This window comes from Peromyscus leucopus, chromosome X, assembly GCF_004664715.2.
Source record: "Peromyscus leucopus breed LL Stock chromosome X, UCI_PerLeu_2.1, whole genome shotgun sequence".
NCBI lineage: Eukaryota > Metazoa > Chordata > Mammalia > Rodentia > Cricetidae > Peromyscus > Peromyscus leucopus.
The window spans coordinates 137,457,534-137,484,305 of record NC_051083.1 but is presented as its reverse complement, the minus strand read 5'-3'; the positions used below and the strand labels follow the sequence as shown (position 1 = coordinate 137,484,305).

Below are 26,772 nucleotides of genomic sequence, written 5' to 3'. Positions count from 1 at the left end.
GAAGTTCTTTATATAGTCTTGATATTAGAACTTTATAAGATTTATATTATGTGAATGTTATTCCATGCTGTGGGTAATCTTTTCACAGTACTAATAGTATTCTTTTTTTTTTCTTATAAGGAGACATTTAATTGGGGCTGGCTTACAGTTCAGAGGTTTAGTCCATTATTGCAGGAGCCATGGTGGCATGTAGGCAGACATGGCCCTAAAGAGGTAGCTGAGAGTTCTACATCTGGATCTGTATGCAGAAGGAAAAGAAAGTGAGCCACAAGGACTGTCCTGAGCATCTTAGAATTCAAAGCTCACCCCAAGTGACACACTTCCTCCAACAAGGCCACACCTACTCCCAAAAGGCCATGCCTCCTAATAGTACCATTCCCTATGGGCCTAAGGGGGCCATTTTCATTCAAACCACCACAAATATCAGTATCACAATATAAAACATTTTACAACTTTAAAAGTCCCACAGTCTTTACAAATTCAAACACTTTAAAATTCAGCCTCTTTAAAAAAAATCCAAAGTCTCTTTTTACATGCAAAGTTTTTTACTTCACAGTCTCTCAACTGTGGTCTCCTGTAAAGTCAAAAAATAATTAAATACTTTCTTACTTCAAGAGGGAGTAGAACCAGGGCACCATCACAATCATATCAAAGCAAAAACAAGAGGGGAAGAACCAGGGCACCATCACAATCATATCAAAGCAAAAACAAATTCCAGCTGTATAAATAACTCAGTATCCAATGTCTGGGATCACTCATCAGTTGCTGGATGAAGGCTCTATGATGACAGAGTATTCAGCGATCTGATTACCTGGGTAAGCCAGCTCAGGCACCCTCTCCACTATTGATAGTAGTCTAAGCTGGGGTCATCCTTACGGATTCCTGGGAATTTCCCTAGCACCAGGTTTTTCCCTATCCCCATGATGTCTCCCTCTATCAAGGTATCTCTTTCATTGCTCTCCCACTCCATTTCTGTTCCAGCTCGACCATCCCATTCCCTTATGTTCTCATTCCCCATTCCCTATCATCTATTATCCCATTTCACCCCCAGTTTACTCAGGAGACCTCATCTATTTCCCCTTCCCAGGGTGATCCATGCATCCCTCTTAGGGTCCTCTTGTTACCTAGCTTCTCTGGAGCTGTGGGATGTAGTTTGGTTATCCTTTGCTTTACATCTAGTATCCACTTATGAGTGAGTGCATACCATCTTTGTCTTTCTGAGTCTGGGTTTCCTCACTCAGGATCATATTTTCTCATTCCATCCATTTGCCTGAAAATTTCATGATGTCATTGTTTTTTACTGCTGAGTAGTACTCCATTGTATATATGCACCACATTTTCTTTATCCATTTCTTTATCCATTCTTCAGTTGAGGGCCATGTAGGTTGTTTCCAGGTTCTGGCTATTACAAATAATGCTGCTATGAACATAGTTGAGCATGTGTCCTTGTGGTATGATTGATCATTCCTTGGGTATATGCCCAAGAGTGGTATCGTTGAGTCTTGAGGTAGATTGATTCCCAATTTTCTGAGAAACCGCCATACTGATTTCCAAAATGACTATACATCTTCGCACTCCCACCAACAGTGGAAGCGTGTTCCCCTTATTCCACATCCTCTCCATCATAAGCTGCCATCAGTGTTTTTGATCATAGCCATTCTGACAGGTGTAAGATGGTATCTCAAAGTCATTTTGATTTGCATTTCCCTGATGACTAAGGATGCTGAGCAATTCCTTAAATGTCTTTCTGCCATTTGAGATTCTTCCATTAACAATTCTCTGTTTAGCTCTGCAGCCCATTTTTTAAATTGGATTGTTCAGTGTTTTGCTGTCTATATTTTTTGAGTTCTTTATATATTTTGGAGATCAGCCCTCTGTCAGATGTGTAGTTGGTGAAAATCTTTTCCCATTCTGTAGGCTGTCATTTTGTCTCATTTTACTGTGACCTTTACCTTACAGAAGCTTCTCAGTTTCAGGAGGTCCCATTTATTAATTGTTGCTCTCAGTGTCTATGCTACTGGTGTTATATTTAGGAAGTGGTCTCCTGTGTCAGTGTGTTCAAGGCTACTTCCTACTTTATCTTCTTTCAAGTTCAGTGTAACTGGATTTATGTTGAGTTCTTTGATCCATTTGGACTAGAATTTTGGGCATGGCAATAGATATGGATCTATTTTCAATCTTCTGTATGTTGACATCCAGTTACATCAGCACCATTTGTTGAGGGTGCTTTCTGTTTTCCATTGTATAGTTTTGGCTTCTTTGTCAAAAATCAGGTATTCATAGGTGTGCAGATTAATGTCAGGGTCTTCAATTCGATTCCATTGGTCCACATGTCAGTTTTTATGCCACTACCACTACCAAGCTGTTTTTATTACTATAGCTCTGTAATAGAGCTTGAGATCAAGGATGTTGATACCTCTAGAAGTTGCTTTATTGTACAGGATTGTTTTAGTTATGCTGGATTTTTTGTTTTTCCATATGAAGTTGAATATTGTTCTTTCCAGGTCTGTGAAGAGTTGTGTTGGGATTTTGATGGGGATTGCATTGAATCTGTAGGTTGCTTTTGGTAAGATTGCCATTTTTACTATGTTAATCCTACCTATCCATGAGCATGGGAGATCTTTCCATTTTCTAATATTTTCTTTCTTCAGAGACTTAAAGTTCTTGTAATACAGGTCTTTTACCTGCTTAGTTAGAGTTACCCCAAGGTATATTATATTATTTGTGGCTATTGTAAGGGGTGATGTTTCTCTGATTCCTTTCTCATCCCATTTATCATTTGTATATAGGAGAGCTACTGATTTTTTTTCAGTTAAGCTTGTATTTTTCCACATTACTGAAGGTGTTTATCAGCTATAGGCATTCCCTGGTAGAATTTTTGGGGCCATTTATGTATACTATCATATCGTCTACAAATAGCAAAAGTTTGACTTTTTCCTTTCCAATTTGTATCCCCTTGATCTCCTTTTGTTGTCTTATTGCTGTAGCTAGAACTTTGAGTACTATATTGAATAGATATGGGGAGAGTGGAGAGCTTGTCTTGTTCCTAATTTTAGTGGAATCACTTTGATTTTCTCTTCATTTAATTTGATGCTGGCTGTCGGCTTGCTATAAATTGCCTTTATTATGTGTAGGTATTTTCTTTGTATCCCTGATCTCTCCAAGACCTTTATCATGAAGGAGTGTTGGATTTTGTCAAATGCTTTTTGAGCATCTAATGAGATGATCATATGGTTTTTTTCTTTCAGTTTGTTTATATGGTGGATTACACTGACAGATCTTCTTATGTTGAACCATTCCTGCATCTCTGGGATGAAGCCTACTTGATCATGTTTGTTTTTTGATGTGTTCTTGGATTTAGTTTGCCAGTATTTTATTGAATATTTTTGTATCAATGTTCATGAGGGAGATTGGTCTGTAATTCTCTTTGTTCCATCTTTGTGTGGTTTGGGTATCAGGGTTAACTATAGCCTCAAAGAGTTTGGCAAAGTCCCTTCTGTTTTTATTGTGTGGAACAATTTGAAGAGTATTAGTGTTAGTTCTTCTTTGTAATTCTGGTAAAATTCTTCGTTGAAACCATCTGGTCCTGGCTTTTCTTTCTTTTTTTTTTTTTTTTTTTTTTTTTTTTTTTGGTTGAGAGACTTTATTTATTATGTACACAGCATGTATGACTGCAGGCCAGAAGAGGGCACCAGATCTCACCACAGATGGTTGCGAGCCACCATGTGGTTGCTGGGAACCGAACTCAGGACCTCTGGAAGAGCAGTCAGTGCTCTTAACCTCTGAGCCATGCTCCAGCCCCTGGTTGAGAGACTTTTAATGACTATTTCTATTTTCTTAGGGGTTGTAAGTCTACTTAAGTTGTTTATCTGATATTGATTTAATTTTGCTTTCTGTTACCTATCCAGAAAATTGTCCATTTCTTTTAGATTTTCCATTTTTGTGGAGTAGAGGTTTTTGAAGTAATGACCTGATGATTCTCTGGATTTCCTTATTGGCTGTTGTCTCCCTTTTCATTTCTGATTTTGTTAATTTGGATGTTCTCTCTCTCTGCCTTTTGCAGAGTTTGCATAGAGGTTTGTGTAGTGGGTAGCCATTCCAGCTTTGATCTGGAAGTTCCAACCCTCATTGAGGCTTTGGTAACTGTCATGCCCAAAGTGGGGCCAAGAGAGGACCCTGAAGACCCGAGATCTGGGTGTGCCGGCTCTCTTAGTTCCTGAACCCTGGACGCTTGGAGGTCTAGGCCGAGCAGAGTTCTCCAGAGAACACTGCTGGACAGCACCATGCCTTTCCCAGACTCTGTAAACTATCCATTCACTTGTAAGTTACCCACAAAATAAACCTCCCTTTTTACTATGTGGAGTGGCCTTAATAATTTCACCAATAGGTTTGTCTATCTTGTTGATTTTCTCAAATAACCAACTCTTTGTTTCATTGATTCTTTGTTTTGTTCTCATTGTTTCTATTTTATTGATTTCAGCTCTCATTTTGATTTTTACCTGGTGTCTATTCCTCCTGGATGAGTTTGCTTCTTCTTGTTCTAGAGATTTCAGGTATACTGTTAAGTCACTAGTGTGGGATTTCTCCAACTTCTTTATGTGGCATTCAGTGCTATGAATTTTCCTCTTAGTGCTGCTTTCATAGTGTCCTCTAAGTTTGGGTATGTTGTACATTCATTTTTATTGAATTCTAGGAAGTCCTTAATTTCTTTCTTTATTTCTTCCTTGACCCATTGGTGAGTCAGTTGAGTATTATTCAGTTTCCATGAGACTGTAGGCATTTTATAATTTTTATTGTTGTTGAAATCTAACTTTTAGCCGTGGTAGTCTGATGAAATACATGAGGTTATTCCATTTTTTTTATCTGTTGAGATTTGCTTTGTGACCAAGTATGTAGTTGGTTTTAGAGAATGTTCTATGGGGTGTTGAGAAAAGGGTATATTCTTTTGTGTTCGGGTAGAATGTACTGAAGATATCTATTAAATACATTTGAGCCATAATGTCTGTTAGCTCCCTTATTTCTCTGTTAAGTTTCTGTCTGACAGACCTGTCTATTGGTGAGAATAGGGTGTTGAAGTCTCCCACTATTAGTGTGTGGGGTTTTATGTGCATTTTAAGCTTTAATATTGTTTCTTTTACATATGTGGATGCCCTTGAATTTGGGACATAAATGTTCAGAATTGAGACTTCATCTTGGTGGATTTTTCCTGTGATGAATATGTAATGTCCTTCCTGATCTCTTTGATTGATTTTATTTTGAAGTCTATTTTGTTAGATATTAGGATAGCTACACCAGCTTGTTTCTTAATTACATTTGATTGGAAAGTCTTTTTATAGCACTTTACTCTGAAGTAAAGTAGTGTCTGTCTTTGAAGTTGAGGTGTGTTTCTTGTATATAGCAGAAGGATGGATCCTGTTTTTGTATCCATTCTATTAGCATGTGTCATTTTATAGGCAAATTGAGTGCATTGACATTAAGGGATATTAATGACCAGTGATTGGTACTTCCTGTTAACTTTTGGTGGTAGTGTATGTGTTTTTTCTCTTCTTTGGGATTTGCTACTGTGGGGTTATCTATTGCCTGTGTTTTTGTGAGTGCATCTAACTTCCTTAGGTTGGAGTTTTCCTTCTAGTGCTTTCTGTAGGGCTGGATTTGTGGATAGGTATTGTTTAAATCTGGTTTTGTCTTGGAATGTCTTGTGCACTCAGTCTTTGGTGATTGAAAATTTTGCTTAGTATAGTAGTCTGAGCTGGCATCCGTGATCTCTTAGTGTCTGCATAACATCTGTCCAGGATCTTCTGTCTTTCAGAGTCTCCATTGAGAAGTTGGGTGTTTTTCTAATGGGTCTGCCTTTATAAGTCACTTGGCCTTTTTCCTTTGCTGCTCTTAATATTCTTTCTTTAGTCTGTATGTTTAATGGTTTGATTATTATGTGGTGAGGGGACTTTTGGGGGGGGTCTAGTTTATTTGGTATTCTGTAAACTTCTTGTATCTTCATAGGTATTTCCTTCTTTAAGTTGGGAAAGTTTTCTTACATAATTTTGTTGAATATATTTTTTGTACCTTGGAGTTGTTATTCTTCTTCTATCCCTATTATTTTTAGATTTGGCCTTTTCATGGTGTCCCAGATTTCCTGAACGTTTTGTGTTATGACTTTTTGGCTTTGGGATTTTCTTTGACTGATGAATCTATTTCATCTATCATATCCTCCATGCCAGAGATTCTCTCTTCCATCTCTTGTATTCTGTTGGTTATGCTCGCATCTGTATTTCCTGTTCTTTTACTCAGATTTTTTATTTCCAGCATTCCCTCAATTTGTGTCTTCATCATTGTTTCTATTTCAATTTTCAGGTCTTGAACTGTTTCCTTCACCTGTTTAATTGATTTTTCTTGGTTTTCTTGGCTTTCTTTAAGGGATTTATTGATTTCTTCCATTTTTTGTTTGTCTTTTCCTCAATTTCAAAGAGATTTTTTTCATTTCCTCTTTAAAGGCCTCTATCATCTTCATAAAGTTATTTTTAAGGTTGCTTTCTTCTGTTTCTTCTCCATTGTGATGTTCAGGTCTTGCTGTTGTAGAACCACTAGGTTCTGGTGGGGCCATATTGCTCTTGATGTTGTTGTATTTTTGCACTGGCATCTACCCATCTCTTCTTCCAATAGGTACAAGAGGTGCTTTGTTTGAGTGAGCTGCTCTTGGTCCAGTATGTGATTGCTGTGTCTGTGTCTCAGGGGGCCACTCTTGGTTCAATCGTAGCTCTTAGTCTAATTGGAACTGGTGGATTCTGTGTCTCAAGGAGCTGCTCTTTGGTCCAATCAGATCTAGCAGACGTTGTGTCTCAGGGAGCTACTAAAGTATCAGGGGGATGTGTGGGTTTGGTGTAGGGAAAGGTTCTTGTAGATTGTAGGGTCCAATGGGGTGTTTGTGGGTAGGCCTGCCTGTAGGAGTCTTCCCTGCTGGCCTGTAATTCTTGGTCCAATCAGAGCTGAAAGATTCTGTGTCTGAGGGAGCCACTGAAGTGTCAGGGGGATGAGTGGGTTTAGAGTAGGGGTGGATCTTATACATTACAGGGTCTGATGAGGGGGTGTTGGTGGGGAGGCCCACCCACAGGTGTCTTCCCTGCTGGCCTGGAACTTTTGGCCCAATCAGAGCTGGTAGATTCTGTCACAGGGACCCACCGAGGGCTCAGGGGAATGGGTGGATTTGAAGGTGGCCTTGAAGTAGGGAGTGGGTCTTGTAGGTTGCAGGGTCCACTGGGGTGTGTTGGTAGAGATGCCTGCCTCAGGAATCTTCCTGCTGGCCTGCAACTGGGCCATCGATGAATAGGAGTTCTAATAGTATTCTTTCAAGTTCAAATTTTTTTTACCTTAGTTACATATATTTTTGATATCATATGTAAGAAATAGTTGCCATATCTTTGGCTTCATTTTCTTCTAAGCAGTTTATATTTTTAATTCCTACATTAAGGTCTTTGATTCACTTGTGGTTTTTTTTTGTGTGTGTATGGTGTGAAAAAGGGATAAAAGTTCATTCTGTAGTTTATATATCCTGCTGTTGAGTACCCTGAGTAGCAGCCCAGAGGATAAGGTACCTGGTGTCTCATTGAAAAGTTGTCCACTTATCTGTTTGGTCTTGTTAACAATTAATATTGAGATGATTATACATCGCGAAGTGCTTTGTATTATAACGTCTAGTGGCTTGGCACAATGAATAATACTTTTGGTATAAAATTTTATTTAGGAGGCTTGGGAAATGACTCAAACAGTAAAGTGCTTGCTTTACAAGCATGAAGAACTAAGGTCAGATCACCAGCACCCACAAAAAGATTCTAACACTGGGGAAGCAGAGATAGGCAAATCCCTGGAGCTTACTCTATCAGTGAACTTACCTGAATCCATGAGCTCCAGGTTAAGTCTCAAAAAAAAAGTAAGGTGGAATCCTAAGAGATGGCCCAGTGGTTGAGCTGTTTCTGCTCTTTCACAGAACCCAAATTCAATTCCCAGCACTCATATGATGGCTCACAACCACCTGTGGCTCCAAGTCTACAGGATTCAAAGCCATCTTATGGCTTTTGTAGGTACCTGCACTCATGTGGTGTATACTTACACAGACACATAAAGATAAAAATAAGGTGGAAAGAAATAGAAGACACCTAACATCAACATCTGACCTCCATATTCACACACACACACACACACACACACACACACACACACACACACACGAGCACAAGTTATACCACACACACTAAAAATGGATTTAATGAAGTAAATAATTCATTAGCAGGAAGTCACATGGATTTACCAGAAAAAAACAGAATTTTTGTTTTAATGTTAACATTTTATAATCTAGATTATTTTGACAACAGAATAAGCTGACTCTAAACACTTCCTGACAGACTCTGCCAAGGTTTAAAATAAACAGCTAAGGAAATTCAAATTTACATTATCTGTTCCTGCAGCTGCTCAGCTTCTTCTAAGCAAGTGCCAGAAAATATAATGGTTTTTCCAACTGGTTTTAGATAAAAAATTGAAAGAACAATTCATGTCAGGGATAATTATTGCCAAGTACATTTGGCAGAATTTATATATCAAATTCCAAGGGAAACACAAACAACATCCTCAAAAGTTAAGAGGAAACAAATTAGCATGGATTGTGAGACATTTTATCTATGTTGTTTTGTGTTTCTTCAACAGTGGAAATTTTCTGATAGAATTAACATGTGGTATGAAGATCTTTCTTCTTTACACTCACTAATATGTCTCTATACCAGAAATCTTTGTCACTGTTCTTCTACCCCTTACTAGGCTACTGACAAAAAAACAAGACATTTGTTGCTGAACACAATCTGATATAACAGGCATAGTCTGTATATAACTGAACCTTGTGCAATTTATCTTTTTTTCTTTTGTTTTTTTTTTTTTTTTTGAGACAAGGTTTCTATGTATAGTTTTGGTGCCTGTCCTGGATCTCACTCTGTAGACTAGGCTGGCCTCGAGCTCACAGAGATCCACCTAGCTCTGCCTCCTGAGTGCTGGGATTAAAGGAGTGTACCACTACCGCCGGGTGCAATTTATCTTTTTAATATATTGAACAATTAGTAGCATTGGTTAAAGTTTCACACATTGGGGGCATGTTTTACTCTACCACTGTATATCAATGCCACCAACAAATGTGTTGTCAACTTTTATCTTATACTAGTGTATGATGTGGACCCATCTATATAAGCCCAGGGACATGCCTCTCCCCAGAAATTGGTCATCATCAGGTATCTCCTGCAAGGCCACGAGTGTGATGAGGCAAAAGAGGATTAGAGGGGCCCCTGGCCCCCTGTTTTTATAGTTGTCTTAACCCTCTGACCATGCAGTTCCCCCATGCATTTCTCTGTAAGGAAATACTATTTACTGGAAGAGCTTCCTTATCAACCCCTGACCCTTGGCTCACAGCCAGTATAGAATGTCTTTTGTCAAGGCCTTCAGTTGGCAGAGCCAGTCAACTGGCTCTCAGATATCTTGGAAACCCTGGAATGGAGTAAAATTCAGGGCTAAGTGGAAGAGTAGGCCAGCAGAATGTGGTAGGGATAAGGTCAGCTCTACCTTGCCCTGTTTGGTCAGAGTCCTTGACAGAGATCTCTAAAAACAAAGTATTAGTTCAGTTATTTAACTGCTAGATCCTATAGAAGACTGTTAAAGTCTTCCTCTGTGACTGGATTGTTCTAACAGGTTTTTCTTTGTGTGAATGGAACCAAAGCTGGCCACCATTGAGAGATTCCTTCCAGAGTTACCTTTCTTAGGAGGAAATCTACTTCATTCTTTCAGCTACAACTTCCAACTTTTACGTCTACATTTACACACTAGGAGGCACAGAGCCTCCCTCTAAGAGGGTACAGCCTTCTCTCTGGTGTGTCTCTGTGTTAGGCTTTCTCCTTTCTGTTTTTCATCCCTTATGGTTCCTGTGGTATGTAACTGCAGAGGACTTGCACACACATGTGTGGCAGGGCAGGGCAGAATTTGTTCTATAGGCAGACGAACATAGTTCTATGTTTTGCTAAAAGAGTTCAGACATCATATCTTCATCCATCACATCTGTCATCCACATTGATTTTTACACCTTTGGGGTATAAACTCAGGGACCTGCTGAGTGGTTCTACAATGTTATATGCCCAGATGAGTTTTCCCATGGTCACCATTGTGTCTCCATGGTTTAGGTATCTGTATGTCTCATGAAGGAGGTCTTTTTAAAAAATCTTTTATTTTTATTTTCTGTATGAGTGTTTTGCCTGAATGTGTATGTATGTGCACCACATGTACACAGAAGCTAGAAGAGGGTGTTGGATCCCCTGGAACTTGAGTTATAGACAGTTTAGAGTGGCCTTATGGATTCTGGGAGTTGAACCTGGGTTCTCCGCCAAAGCAACAAGTGCTCTTAACTGCTGAGTCATCTCTCCAGCCCCTTTATGAAAGAGGTTTTATAACCTTGCTCCCAAGCTTTGTGTATAATACAGTTGCTGCATTTAAGTTTTCAGCTTAAGGATTAGTGTTTCTATGCATTTATAGCTTACAGTAAATTGTCCAAACCAAACTAGACAAAAAACACTTCCAACTGACATAGTTAAAACACTGATAGTTTTTGTTCATCTTTATATGATTTTTATAGCTTTGGGTGGATTAAGGTCCTGCTTGATGAAGTAAATGCTTGAACAAAAGATGATCTTGATTTTACAGCTTTTGAAACAAACATATAAAGGTTACTGTCTGCATTTTCCTCATTTTTATTCTTTCTTTTGCATACAGGAAATTATTGTGAAGAGGCAGGGCAACATCTATATCAACAACTATAGGGAAGTGAAGGAAGCAAGTTCTGGATATGTGCAAGTTCTACTTTTCTTGTAGATAATAGAGGAAAGTGAGATGAAGGAAAATACTTCCAGCTGATTTTTGAAGCGGGATCAAATAAAGTCCTTCAAAATGAATGACCTTTTCTTTTCTTCATCCAGATTTCTTCCTAGAATGCCATCAACTTTTCCATTCAACACCTCCATCATGTACAAAAAGACTGTGTTTGTAGAGTACATGGACCACCTTTTCAACATTGCCAAGCCCAGGCCACCCTGGATGGGTAATGAAAACAATATTGAATGCTAATTATGATACTAAGTACCTCACTTTCTAGCAAAGATCCCTAACAGAGGGTGGTTACCAAAGGTTATATTCTTTAATTATGTGTCCTTAAACTGGCTGGACTTTCTGTCTCCTCTGCTTGGCTTCTACAAGCTTGGACTTGGATTATTTCCTTTTCTTTCTCTCTTCAATCTAGTTTTATCTTCTATAGTTTTAAAGCTTTAAATTTTCATCTATTTTTTAATAATTCCACTTCTATATTTAATTTTTACTAAATATCAACTATGGTGATATTTTATTTGTATTAAAATATTATTTGTATGTTAATAAATAAAGTTGCCCCAGGGGTCAGAGCTATTAGCAAGCCATAGGAAAGCAGGGCAGTGGTGGCATACGCTTGTAATCCCAGCACTTGGTAGGCAGAGCTAAGTAAGTCTCTGTGTGTTCAGGGATACAGCCAGTATTGGATATACATGCCTTTAATCTCAATACCAATCATACAGACAGGCCATGACGAGGTGGTCATGTGATTGGGTTTACAACTAATGAGAAGGCAGAACAGAAACTCTATATAAAGACTTTAACACAGGAAGTAGCTCTGGTTCGGAGAGGTAGGACCACCACAGGAGGAAGGGTAAGGTTTTAGCTCTTAGCTCTGACCTCTTGGCTTTCTTCTTTGCATTGGTTCTGTGTTTCTTATTTAATAAGATGGTTGGTTACATCTACAATCAACTCTTTATCTCCACTTAGATGCCAAATAAGCATGTAACAAGATCATAAGATATTTATTGCATTAACAATGTTTTTATCAATGCTAGGGATTCAACTGAGGACCTTGTACATGTTAAGCAAGTGCTCGCCTACTGAGCAAAACCACCATTACCTGTCTTAGAATTGTTGCTGAGAATTGTAGGAGACAAATACTTTCATATTTAAAGAGAGTGCTGAGGCTTGATTAAGGTTTTTTTTTTTTTTCATGTAGTAGCCATAAACTGGTTCTTCAACCCCTGGCCCATGACCCCTCTGTAGCCTATATGAAAGAAGGCTAGGAATGTATAAGATTTACTTTTGAGGATTTCTTTGAAAAACATTTTTGGTATGTTCTCTACTCCAAGATGGGAGGGAGGCCACTTGAGGAGGATTAAGAAAAGAAGTCAGGAAATGTGTGACACTGACAACAAAAGTACTTTTACTTCCTGAAGTTGTTTTTGAGCTGTTCAAAACATAGCAGTAGAATAAAGGGAGCTTTAAGATTCAGAGGACATCGGGCTGGAGAGATGGCTCAGAAGGTCAGGAGAGATTGCTCAGAAGTTAAGAGCACTTGTTGCTCTTGCAGAGGACCTGGGTTCCATTCCCAGTACCTACATGGTGGTTTACAACCATCTGGAACTACACTTCTAGATCCAAAACCTTTTCCTGACTTCCTTGGGCACCAAGCACACATGTGGTGCACATAGGCATGCAAGCAAAACACACACACACACACACACACACACACACACACACACATAAAATAAAATGGATAATAAAAAATAGATTCAGAGGACATAAAAGTTTGTCATTAAAAGGTACTGAAATTTTTAACTTCTAAAAACATTAGCATCTGTTAATATTTGAAGATGACTAGGAATTTGAAGATGACTAGGCTTGATCAAAGTACAAGAAAGAAAAATTCCACAGAATGCAGCTTAAAAAACTGTGGTCATCTAGGAAAACAAAGCTATTTCATATTTTCATGCCACTGACTCCAGTTCATTCAATAAATCATTTATAGGCATCTTATAAAAATATCCACAGACTACAACTCTTAATTTCCTCTTGATTTCCATGTTATGAACTATCCGTCATAATCTAAATTCAATCATAAGAATCACCTATGATCTCTCTTTGTTTTTCCTCCCTCTGTTCCTTCCCTCCCTCCTACCCTCCCTCCCTCCCTCTCTCTCTCCCATAAGGTCCTACATATTATGTTCCCTGTATATATCTATAATCTTATTTATTATTTTTCTGCTGGCCATTCACATTATTTCACCCATATTATTCAACTATGCCAAGTTTATTTTTGCATCAAGACTTTGGCATTTGTTTTATTTGCTTTTAATGTTGTTCTAGATAGTTGAATTAATGAAACACTGAATGACTTAGAAATATTTTCTCAGAACAACCCTGAGGCTGAACTAGGGTTAGTGCAAAGCATAACTACTATTCATCAGTTTTAAAGTAACATGCTTTTCTGTGACTTTAACCTTCACTTTTATAATGACAGGCTTTCTGGTATGTTATCCTTCAAGTAACTTTTGAGGGACATCTCATTTTAACAGGTCTGCTGGGTCCTACCATTTGGACTGAGGTTCATGACACTGTGGTTATTACACTTAAAAACATGGCTTCTCATCCTGTCAGTCTTCATGCTGTTGGTGTTTCCTACTGGAAAGCTTCTGAGGGTAAGTCAAATTCTCTCCTATTGTTCTGTCTTTCTAGTTGTAGAAAGCTGAGAAGCATATTATTGGTAATAAGGGCATGTTACTCCACTTTGAATTTCTATAAAATAAAACACTTAGCTTAACAGCTTACAAGGTAAGATGATTATATAATTAATAGTTCTGAGTTCTAAGAGCATCAGCTATTGTGACAGCTCCATGTCATATAGTATAAGAAATGATGATAGATGTAAAACATCTGAAACAGTGAGCAAAAATTAACCTTTCCTTCTTAAATGCCACAATACTATTACATTGGGACCAAGTATCCAGCACAAGAAACTTTGAGGGACATGTCTAAACCATAACAATATCACACTTGGAATTGTATCAATTCTCTTGCATATAAATGTATTGGAATTTAATAACAATAGCAGCAGTAATTACTTATACGGACTGGGTTCAAGGCCATGTGCTTGCCAGTGGTGGAAACAGGTCCACAACTAGGAAAGAACTTTTCATGTTGCTAAGAGCCATTTAGCAGAAGATCAAGATGAGATCATTAAAATAATGTATTGGTCCCTGGCCCCCACTCCAGCTAGCTTCTGTTTAACCTAACAGTGAATGGAATGCCAGTTGACTCCAGTATTGTCAAGATAGTCTGTAGCATTTACAAATCAAGGAAATCATCAATAAATTATTGATGCATATGTTCTATATTATATACTCTTTAAGTTGTCATTCTGAAATGGAAAGGCCTTAACTTGAGAGTTTTCAGACTAATATGGCCAAATAATCAAGAAACTTCCTACCCTTTGGTAATGCCTAATGAGAGATGAAATTTCAAGAGACTCTTTAAAGACAAATATTTGTATGCTTCTGAATGTTTCCCTATATTAGTGTAGAAACTCCCAAGTGCATAAACCTCATGGAAGGAGCCTGCTAGTTGCCAACAAAAACAAGAAATAGTTTTTCTATATACATGTAAAATCTCTGTGCTCCACAATATAAACTTGTTTATATTCTCAGCTTGTAGATGAGCTTAATAAAGAACAAAAACTCAGTAAATATTTAAGTTAAATGAGTGAAAATTTAAAAATATTTATTTTGTTTATACTTGTGCACCTGAGTGTATGCGTGTATACCATGTGTACATGGGAACCCACAGAGGTCAGAAAAGGGTATTGGATCCTTTGGATCTGGAGTTATTTGTAGTAGTAAGCTACTATATGGGTGTTGAAAACTGAACCCAGGTCTTCTGCAAGAACAGTAAGCACTCTTATCTGATGAACCTCCTCCAGAACCATTAATTAATTTTTTGCCAGTATATTATTTCTATGTCATTCATCAAATAGAGTGTTGTCCCTCTAAATAAAAACCTGATTTTTAAAACCTCTCTATCACATCCTAGTATGTAATAACATTCATGAAAAAGGAGGCCATGAATTTGAAAAATAGCAAGGAAGGATATATAGGAGGATTTGGAGGAAGGAAAGGGAAGAGGGGAATGATATAATTATCATCTCAAAAAACTAAAACAGATATTTTTAATATATGTGTCCAGGGCATATTTGTTATTGAACTGAGTTGAATTAGGCTAAAGATGCAAGAATGGCGGCAATATTACTGGTTAACAGAATCTAGAGGTCTCAACAAGAACATAATTTTCATTACTTATGTTAGGATTGGTAATCAAGCACCTCTGTAAGATAAAAGGTTTCTCCCCATTTATAGCTGCTCCTTTTTAATATTTCAAATGAAGTTATAAAAAGTTTTGTGTGTGTGTGTGTGTGTATGTGTGTGTGCGCATGAGCATGCATGTTCATGTGGGTGCATGTGTGTGCTAAAGAGGTCATAGTCCTTAGGAGAGAATCCACCACTATTCTGCTAAATAAACATAGTATTAAACCTACTCCTAATGACTTATTAATATACCCATAGATTGGTGCATCTTTTGTGAAGCTTCTTCATTTAGTAGATATCTACTAACACAGAGGCCCATACTGGTCAAGGTGCAGAGGATGAGAGACTATGGGATGCTCATCTATAAACATCCCCTTTACCCAATGCTCAGGGATCATTTCAGAACAAAAAAAGAACAAAAAGCTTGCAAGAGCCAGAGGTAGTGGATAACAAGGAAGGCTGTTGCATATATGAATTCACAGTGGTTGTGGGTTGTGACAGCCTACCTTTTTTGTTTTGTTTTGTTTTTTGAGACAGGATTTCTCTATGAGCCTTGGCTGTTTTGGAAGTTGCTCTGTAGACCAGACTGGCCTTGAACTCAGATATCCTCCTGCCTCTGCTTACTGAGTGCTGCTATTAAAAGCATGTATTACAACTGCCTGGCTGAGCTTCCCTTTTTTAAACAGTAGTTTGAGACATCAAAGTCAGATCCTAATACTTTTTTTTTTTAATATAAAGAGAATTTTTATTGACACATAATAGATGCTGTAGTTGGTGTTTTTTGTTCTGTTCTGTTTTGTTTTGTTTTGTTTTGTTTTAACTTTTTGGGAGCCCACCACCCAGTTCCCAAATAAATACACAGAGACTTATTCTTACTTATGAATACCCAGCCTTAGCTTGCCTTGTTTCTAGCCAGCTTTTCTAACTTAAATGATCCCATTTCCTTTAACTACATTTTGCCTCTGGGCTTTTATCTCTCTTCATTCTATATATCTTGCTTTCCTTTTTACTTCATGGCTATCGGTGTGGCTGTATAGTTGGACCGTGGTGTCCTCCTCTCCTACTTTTTTCACTCCTCACTCTTCCCATTCTCCTATTTATTCTCTCTTCCTGGCAGCCTCACCTATCCCTCTTTCCTGCCTAGCTATTGGCCATTCAGCTCTTTATTAGACCAATCAGGCATTTTAAGGAGACAAAGTAACACAGCTTCACAGAGTGAAACAAATACAACATAAATGAATGCAACACATCTTTGCATCATTAAACAAATATTCCACAGCATAAATGAATGTAACATCTTAAACTAATATTCCACAACAAGTTGCATATGTTTTGGAGGTACAGTGTAATATTTTGATACACTGTGCTTTAAAACTTGTTATTTTATCATATACATATAGTACATAGTAATGGTATAATATATGATGTTTAATATAGACACATATTATGCAATATTTAAAACAACTTGAACATACATATCTATCTCCTTGAACATTTTATCATTTCTTTATGGTGAGAGCTTTCAACATCTTGGAAGTCTACTTATTGTGTAGAATCCATAACAAATTGGAGCTTAACATGTTTCTGAGTTGACAGTAGACACAAAAAAGACAGTTTTATACCTTCTTCCTTTAGGAGCTGAATATGAAGATCAGACAAGCCAAAGGGAGAAGGAAGACGATAAAGTTTTTCCTGGTGAAAGTCATACCTATGTTTGGCAGGTCCTGAAAGAGAATGGTCCAATGGCCTCTGACCCTCCATGTCTCACCTATTCATATCTTTCTCATGTGGATCTGGTGAAAGATTTGAATTCAGGCCTCATTGGAGCTCTGCTAGTATGTAAAGAAGGTAACTATATGAAAGAATGGAATTGATATGAAACAGAGAAGGACAAAACAGAATCTGTTGGTAACTGTGAGCTTTTGAATTCATTTCTCTGAAAAGGGCTTCTTTTCCCTGGAATTATATTCATAGAAAAGAGAATAATCCAGTTTTTTAAGCAATAATATTTGTTCTATGTAATACAGTGAACTCTAGCTTAAGAACATCTAAGATCTGCAATTAGGTTTCTGTTTATAAATAATTTCTATATTCCGCCTGAAATCTGTGTGCTATCTCAGCAGTGTTTTTTCATTCTTTTGCTTTTTGAAAACGTGGAATTTTCTTAAGTTTCATGGAGACAAGCATATTTGTGTGTGTGTGAGATCAGTGATATATTGATTGGTTCAGGTGCTTATTTTGTAAACCAAAGGTATACATAAATATAAGAAAATATGCATTTACTCATAACTTGTTATTCTAAAGATAATCTTAATCCTGTTCATCTGTTATTTAATTTATAATTTAATAACATATTCTTATAAAGAAATAAACATTATAATTTGATTTTAATTATTTTGTGTGGAAAGTCAGCTTCATTGGAACTTCTTTGTTCTAGTTATCTATTGCTCAATAACTCCATAATTTTGTGGAGCAATAATAATATGTTCTTTCTGATAGTTTTCTTTAGTGCCATGGAATTTGGAGTTGTCTTGTGTATGGATACGTCAGTTTTAGTCAAAAAAGTTTTCAGAGCTGAGATCACCTCAAAAGTATTTCATATGTTTTACATCTATGCTTGAAAAAATGTCTTTCGTATGTCTTACATCTATACTTAAACTGAGATCATCTCCACATGATATCTTTAGCATAAGCAATACAAGGGATCCAGACATTTTATATGGTCTCAAGAAAGAGTCCATTGGAAGATGTATTACATTTCTAATTCTGTTTCATTCTGTTATGTCATACATACTCATTCTGTTATGTTATGGAGGATAGACAAAGAATCTAGGAACACACCATTTCTGAATAATAATGAATGTGTTTCAGAGGAGGGGAAGAAGACTAAAGTTTATAATTACTTTATTTAGAAACTTGATCTCTCTTATATTGAGTTCAGTTTCATAGCTACAATTAATAACAAAGCAAAGACCCATAATGTGTTATTTGTGTGATGTAAAGATTGTAACATATATAACATACAAGTAAGTTTATAAGCAAATAGTTTTTGACAGATTTAAATTATCACTAGAGGTCTAGTTCTGGATAACATGAGTGAACCCATTTTACTCCTTTTTTGGGGTTGGGGTTTCGAGACAAGGTATCTCTGTGTAGTTTTGATGCCTGTCCTGGATCTTGCTTTGTAGACCAGACTGGCCTCAAACTCACAGAGATCCACCTGGCTCTGCCTCCCAAATGCTGGGATTAAAGGCATGCACCACCACTGTCTGGCTCACATTTTACTCTTTATCCTTGACTAAATTCAGTGATTTGACAAAAAAACAAACAAACAAACAAAAAACAAAAAAAAACTTGACAAAAATTACAACCTAGTTCTTTGAAATTTTTAAAAGTAAGTAAAACAACCTGTAGATAAGGAAAACCACCAGAATTCAAAGGACCAGTAATGATAGGGAGGTAACCTTTTTCTCCCTTGTAGGATTCTCTAACCTGTATTAAAGCATGGCTTGAAACTTGGAATGAATGCTGTGCCTCTGGGAATTGGAAATGTATCTGTTAGTGCTCAGAGGGTAGGGAGAAATAACAGTTTCCACTCCTTTCCTCCATTCTTTCATGCCCCAGCGCCAGCTATATCCATGGCAGAGACAATGACTGGCAACAGAAGCCTACAGGAGCTAAAATCAAAGGAAGAGGATCTGGTACAGATGTAACAGTTGACATCTTCTGGTTAAGGAACCAAAAAGAGATATCTGAGCTTTCTAGCTCAGAAAACTACAAAATAAAAGGATGAGAAAGAAAGACCCCTATACGTTCTCCCTTCACCATCTCCTCCTGCTAGTTCCCTTTCCTCCCACAGATAGTTTTGCTTCTGCTTTCATATATGTATATGATTATTATTGTGATATATATATATACACACACATATATATGTGACACAAAAGACAGAAAACATGCAATATTTGCATTTCTGAGTCTGGCTTATTTCCAGTGGCATCCATCTTCTTGCTGATGACAGAATTTTATTCTCTTTCTTTGTTACTGAATAAAACTCAATTGTGTATATATTTACCACAAAAAATAAAGAAAAAAGGAAAGATCTCATACCCATAAAGGTATGCAAAAGAATTTGAATTTGTCTCCAACTGGCATATACTTATCTAAAAGACTGAAAACTTAAATATGCATTTTTGATACTTAGAAAAAAACCAATAAGATATTATATGAATATATATAATAAAGTTAAAATAGAGAAATTAAGACATTAAAATAAAGCATAAAAGGAGAGAGAGGAACAAAACTACAAGAAAAAATATAAAAAGATGATATATTTGTAACTAAACATAAATAATTATATTAGATGTAAATTATCTAAATATACTAAAACCAGAAAATATCACACTGTATATAAAAAGCAAGGACTACTTTTATATTTTGTTACAAGAAATACATTTCAAAAACAATAGCATAGGTTACAAGCATAAGGATGGAAAAAAGACATACTAAACAAATATGGATATAAAGAAAATTGGAATACTATGAACACACAATCAAGAAAGAGTAGTACTGCCATAAGTACAGATATAAAGATCTGTGCAATAGAAATGAGAGTTCAAAAATAAACGCATAAATGTATGGTCATTTGATTTGGTAGGCACTAGCTTCTTCATGATGTTGGAAGACTTGGCTATACCCATGAAAAACAAGTAATGAAATTGGGCTTTTCCTCATATTACATACAAAATTTAACTCAAAATGGATCAAAGATATACTATAACATACAAAATTAAAAGAAAACACAAGAGTCAAAATTTTATAACTGTAGGTTTAGCAATCATTTTTTAAATAATCCACCAAGCTTTTGAGCTTTAAGGTGTATCAAGAAAATAACAAAAATAATGCTTAGAATGGGAGAAATTATTTGCAAATCATATTTGATAAGTGAGTTATAATTGGACTATGCAAGGAAATCTTAAAGTCAATAATAAAAGGACAACTCAGTTTTAAAGTGGGTAAAAGATCTGTAAGGATATGTATCCAAATAAAATGTGCAAATAGTCCCTGGATATTTAGCTCAGTGGTAGAACCTTTACCTAACATGTGAAAGGCTCTAGTTCACATCCCCATCACAACAAAAATAAATAAAAGAAACAGAAAATATAGAAATGGCCAGTAAGTGCACAAAAGACACTAGTACTATTAGCCATTAAGGAAAAGCAAATAAAAATAAAAATAAGAGATCACTTCACTGTTGCTGGAGTTTTCTCCAGTCCTGCCTGGCCCCCGGTCAGGACAAATTTCTCTCACCTGCCAGTCCCACAGCTGCTCAGACCCAACCAAATAAACACACAGAGACTTATATTCTATATAAACTATATGGCCGTGGCAGGCTTCTTGTTATCTAGTTCTTCTATCTTAAATTAACCCATTTCTATAAATTTATATCTTGTCACATGGCTCATGGCTTACCAGTATCTTACATGTTGTTACTCATGGCAGCGGCTGGCAGCATCTCCTGCCTCAGCCTTCCTGTTCCCAGAATTCTCTGCTTGTCCCGCCTATACTTTCTGCCTGGCTACTGGCCAATCAGCATTTTATTTATACAGAGCAGTATCCACAGCACTCCACATCCACTAATATGGATCTGTCGTTTTTAAAATAAGATAAAGTCTGGAGAGATGACTCAGGAGTTCCCAGAACATATGTCAAGCAGCTCACAAATCCCTGAAATCTCCAGCTCTGGAGGGATCCAGTGCCCTTTTCTGGACTCTGTGGGTACCTGCATTACACATAGACACACAAGTATGCATAATTAAAAAATGAAATCTTTAAAAAATAAGAAAAGTAGTAAATGTTGAGGATATGAGAATTTTAACCCTAACATTGCTTCAGAAGATGGTTTGGTGCTTCCTCAAATTTTTACAAACAGAATTACCATATAATCTAATAATTTCTAAATATAAGCACAAAAGAACAGAAAAACAGATATTCAAACAAAACCATGTGTGTGAATGGTTATGGCAGAGCTAATCACAGAAGTTAACTAGAACAAGCAATGAGTTATGGTTAAAAAAAAAAGGGAGGAAGGGAGGGGAGAAGGGAAGGAAAGAAAACCCCTCAACTAGCAATAGAAAGGTACTTCTCAATCTGATATCTTAAAGCAAAACAAAACAAAACCCTCCAGGTTAAACCAGGAGTGGTAGTATATGTCTAGAAGCTCAGTATTTAGGAGTTGGAGGCAGGCAAATCAGGAATTGACAGCATCCTTGTTACATAAAAAATTCAAGGCCATCCTGAGATACATGAGCCTTGTCTCAAAAATAAAATTCTAAAAGATCAATAACACCCTAGAGTTAATCTCTCAGTGATTAAAAACTAAATGCTTTCACACTATTAAGACTTGGAACAAGATTCTCTTAACTATTTTTATTTGATACAGCACTGGCAGTCTTGCCTATGATAACATAAGATTAAAAAACATAGCAGTATTATTGTCCCTATTTACATAAAACATAATTGATTATGTATAAAAATCCCTGAGAACTTTTAAATAAAACTATAAATAACTAAGTCTAGGAGGATTGCAGGACTCAAGATCAACATATAAAAATTAGTTGTACTTAACATACTGTCAAAGAATAATTAGAAACAATTTATAAAAGAACACAATTACACACAAATATTTAAAACTTTTTTTTAACAAAACATGTACAATTGCCTGTAAATTAAAACTACAAAATGCAGGTGAAAGAAATCAAAGACTTAAGTGGAGAAACACACTATACTCATGGCTATACTGATTAGTTTTTTTGTCAGCTTGACATGAACAGTCATATGAGAGAGGGAACCTCAGTTAAGAAAATGCTTCCATAAGGTTGGCTTGTAGGGCATTTTCTTAATGATTGATATGAAAGGACCCAGCCTATTGTGAGTGGTATCACCACTGGCAGGTGGTCCTGGGTGCTATGAGAAAGCAGGCTGGATAAAGTATGGGGAGCAAGCCAGTAAGCAGTGTTCTTTCATAAGGCCTGCTTCAGTTCCTGCCTCAAGGTTCCTACCTTGAATTCCTTCCCTGACTTTCTTCAGTGATGGACTACAACTGTAAGCTGAACTCCCTAACTTACTTTTGGTCATGGTGTTTATCACAGCAATAGAAAGCAAACTGTAACAGTGGGCTACAAAATTCAACATAGTAAAGATATCTGTTCTCACCAATGTACACATTTAATGTAATACAAGTCAGATTTCAAGTATAACTTTTGTTGATATACACAGGTTTAGTCTAAAATTTCTAGACTGTCAGTTGCTAAATTAGTCAAACATATTTTACAAAAGAATAGAGTTTATTAATCACTACCCTAATTTATAACTTACTATACAGCTGAACTATTATTACACATTCCTCAAAAGTTAATGAAACAGGATAGATAGGCCAGTAGATCCACAAAAAAACTGATTTGGTGTAAAATACAATCAATGGAGAAAGGGTAATTTCTTCTACAAATGGTGTTATAATAACTGGACATTCATATGCAAAAATGAATCACAACCTAAATCATACTCCTTATACAAATATTAACTCAAAACAGATTAAAGTTTTAAAATGTAAAATGCAATACCTTAAAATTTTAAGAAACATAACAGAAAGTCTAGTTATTTGGGAAAAGAGAGGGGATCAAAAACTGACTCCAAAAAGCCATTAAAAGTCACAGCAAAAAGAAAACATGAAAGTGGGAGGGGGGAATTGTTGGAAAGAAAGGTATCAGTAGCAGACAGAGGATGAGATAGGGGAGTGGTGGGTAAAAATGACTAATTCATTATATACGTGTATGAAACTGCCAACAAATTGAAAAAATGTGAGTGTATAAACTGAGCTGTGTCAAAATAAATAACTTTTGCTTTGTGAAATATACTGTTAAGAGAATGGGGGAGAGAGCCAGGCACAGCAACATATCTGTACCCACATACAAATGTGCACACACATACATACACACACACACACACACACACACACACACACTCGCGCGCACGCACACATACACACACATGCACAAACATATGCACAATTAAAAAACTATATTGATAGATCTTTAAAGTGTGAGTTTTGTTGTTTTTTTACCTATAACTTTTACTCATTTGCAATTACATAAGTATAAAAGTTACAAGAGCAAGAGAAGATTCCTATATTAATTGCCCAGATACACATCTCATTAACAATGCTTACTGTTTTGTAATTTCTGCTGTGAAATCTATTTGTCTATTTGTCTGTCTGTCTGTCTATCTATCTATCATCTATCTATCTATGTGTTTTATTTGGGCTTGTATTTTTGTATTTTAAATTCCATTTTCTAACAATAGTTTTTTTTTTAATTTTGCAAAAGTAATGATTTGGAAGAAATTTGAAACTTGCATAAATAACTGTTAAGTTTCAAACCCAATTCAAATGGCTGAGGTACCTTTTTAACATATCAAACTGGACCTGGCATCCAGGTTCTCCCAGTATCCCTCAGTCTCTACCTGTTACAGGGTATGGCTTGCATACACCGCCCTTTGCTCTGAACTTTCCTGCCAGAGGTTCTTCCCTATATAATCCAGACATTTTGGTTATCCTTACCTTTTGGACCTTTGGCTTCCTGGCTGATGCACTTGGTTCCACTCTCTCCTCTGCCTTCCCCTCCCCCCCCCCCCCCCCCCCCCGCCCTATACCACATGGCTCAGCTCAGTTTGGTCATGTCCATTCTGGACTCTCCCAGGTGTCCCTGCCTCTGACTATGTTCTCCCACATATAAACTTTCTCCTCCAACATACATAAGGAACAATCATGTCCTTTCTTTTCCTTTTATTTTCTTTTTTTATTCAATAGCCATGTTTTTCATTCTAGAAACATCAATTTAAAGGACTTTACACCAAAGAACATCACAGCAGAGTTGACATTAGGCAAAGGATTCTTTTTTTTTTTTTTTTTTTTTTTTTTTTTTTTTTTTTTTTTTTTTACATGCTCAAATGGTTTGTGAAGAAATGGCTCCTCCTTGTGGCAATTTTCTACAATGGCATTTTAAATGGAAGACAAATGCTGTCACTTCTTTTTCAGGAAGTCTTTCCAAAGAAAGAACACCAATGTTGCACCAATTTGTACTACTTTTTGCTGTGTTTGATGAAGGTTAGTGAGCTTCAATCAGATATTTGAATTCCTAAAAGAAGTCAAATATGTAACAAGTATATTTTCCCATGTTGGAGAATGTGGGCTATATATGTTCAGAAAAGGTGATGTTGATTATAGGAAGACCACAAACTGTATTACTGTTCAAGAGTGAAGGAAATGGAGGATGAGAATGACTCTAAGACAAAAATGCAACCTAAGTTCCAATTGCATATATGAAGTAAAAAGATAGAGCAGCTTGGTTTAGGTAATAAATACTTTTGGCTCTACTTTTTAAATATCTTCTTTCAAAATCTTTTGTTAAGTTTTAATTATTTATTTATATGACTTTGGGGAGAGGAGGAGTATCCATGCTATGGTGCTTATATGGAGGTCAAAGGACAACTTGTGGAAATCAGTTCTTTCCTTTTCCCATGTGGGTTCCAGTCAGGTCACCTGGCTTGGTGGCTGGCACCATTACCCACTAAGAATTCTTGTTAGCCCCTAAATATCTTCTTTTAATAATTATCTATTGCTAAGTGCACAACATTGGGCAAATTACATACTTTTCTCTGCTTTATTTTCTCACATCTAAAATTGAAATAATAGTATTTTTCATAGGATTGTTATAGGGACTAATTGATTTCACTTAAGTAATTTAGAACATTGTGTAGCAGAATAGATATATAATCCTCTCCCCTTTTATCCACTTGCACTGTTATCTTCTTATTAGAGGCTGTGTCATCTTTATCCTGACTAGTCTATGTCTTTTTGTGTTTCACATTCTATTTTTAGTAAAGTAGTCCAAGCAATTTTCAGTTGTGGTGATATATTGTTTACCCTAATAAAATTTACCTGAAGATCAGAGAAGCAGAGCAGGCCATAACCACCACCTCTTACCTCACCAACTCCTCAGCCTGAAAGAGCCTCTAGTTCTTGTCTCCTCACACCTTATATACCTTTCTCCACTCAGCCATCATTCCCTGGGATTAAAGGCGTGTGTGCTTCCTAAGCAAAGGCATGAGATCTCAAGTACTTGGATTAAAGGTGTAGGCCACCACTGCCTGGCTCTGTTTCTTTCCTAGACTGAGTCAATCTCATATAGTCCAGGGTAGCTTTGAACTCACAGAGATCCAGATGGATCTCTGCCTCCCAAGTGCTAGGATTAAAGGTGTGTGCCACCACTGTCAGACATCTATGTTTAATCTAGTGGCTTGTTCTGTTCTCTGATCTTCAGGCAAAGTTTATTAGGGTAAGCAATATATCACCACATTTCCCCTTTTTTGCCTAAAATAATAGTTTTAGTGCTTCAGCTTTTGTTAGTTTTGAAGAAGAGGTTGGGAAGCCTTCAAGTTCCTGGGGTCTCCTTGCTACAAAATGAGATGAAGCAATTTATGATAGGGCAAAGACTGACAATCCTTTTAAATCTACCATCTAACTTGCAAAATGAAATTCTTGTGGCTCAAACTAACCAGTATTCTTCCTTCTCCTAGTTATCATTTGCCATTATTCTTCCCCACTTTTATTATGAACAAATATAGGGAGAAAGAATTGGTTTGGAAAAAAATGTAATTTCCTTCTCAGTGACTCTGAGTTTGTGTCTACTCTGCTGACAAAAATTCAGAGTGTGAATAGTCTGTGTCACAAAGGAGGAAAAGAAAGAAGAAAAAGGGGAGTGTAATTCATGAAACAGTTCAGTTGGCCTTATTTCCTCCCACCCCCTCTCTCACCAGGGAAGAGCTGGCATTCAGAAACAAAAGACTCCTTCACACAGGCTATGGATTCTACATCTAATGGAGCCTGGCCTAAAATGCACACAATAAATGGCTATGTAAACAGATCTCTGCCAGGTATGTACATGTTGTCTGTTGTTATGTCCCCCTTTTCATTTCTGATTTTGTTAATTTGGATGTTCTCTCTCTGCTTTTTGGTTAGTCTGGATAAGGGCTTGTCTATCTTGTTTATTTACTCAAATAACAAACTCTTTGTTTCATTGATTCTTTGTATTGTTCTCTTTGTCTCTCTTTTATTGATTTCAGCTCTCAATTTGATTATTTCCTGGTGTCTAATCCTCCTGGGTGACTTTGCTTCTTTTTGTTCTAGAGCTTTCAGGTGTGCTGTTCAGTCACTAGTGTGAGATTTTTCCAACTTCTTTATGTGGGTGTTTAGTGCTATGAATTTTCCTCTTAGCACTGCTTTCATAGTGTCCCGTAAGTTTGGGTATGTTGTGCATTCATTTTCATTGAATTATAGAAAGTCTTTAATTTCTTTCTTTATCTTCCTTGAACCAGTGGTGATTCAGTTGAACATTTTGCAGTTTCCATGTTTTTGTAGACTTTCTATAATTAGTGTTGTTGAATTCTAAGTTCAAGTCATGGTGGTCCAATAAGATTAAGGGGGTTATTCCAATTT

The 26,772-nt window shown here is 36.7% G+C and overlaps 1 protein-coding gene across 1 annotated transcript in view; it reads left to right on the top strand.

The window, feature by feature from the left end:
* F8 (coagulation factor VIII) overlaps positions 1-26,772 on the top strand; it is a 158,208-nt gene that overhangs the window by 7,850 nt on the left and 123,586 nt on the right. Inside the window, 4 exon segments of the mRNA XM_037199375.1 lie at positions 13,440-13,562; positions 16,857-17,069; positions 24,313-24,381; positions 26,094-26,210. Of these exon segments, the coding sequence (XP_037055270.1) occupies positions 13,440-13,562; positions 16,857-17,069; positions 24,313-24,381; positions 26,094-26,210 (522 nt within the window).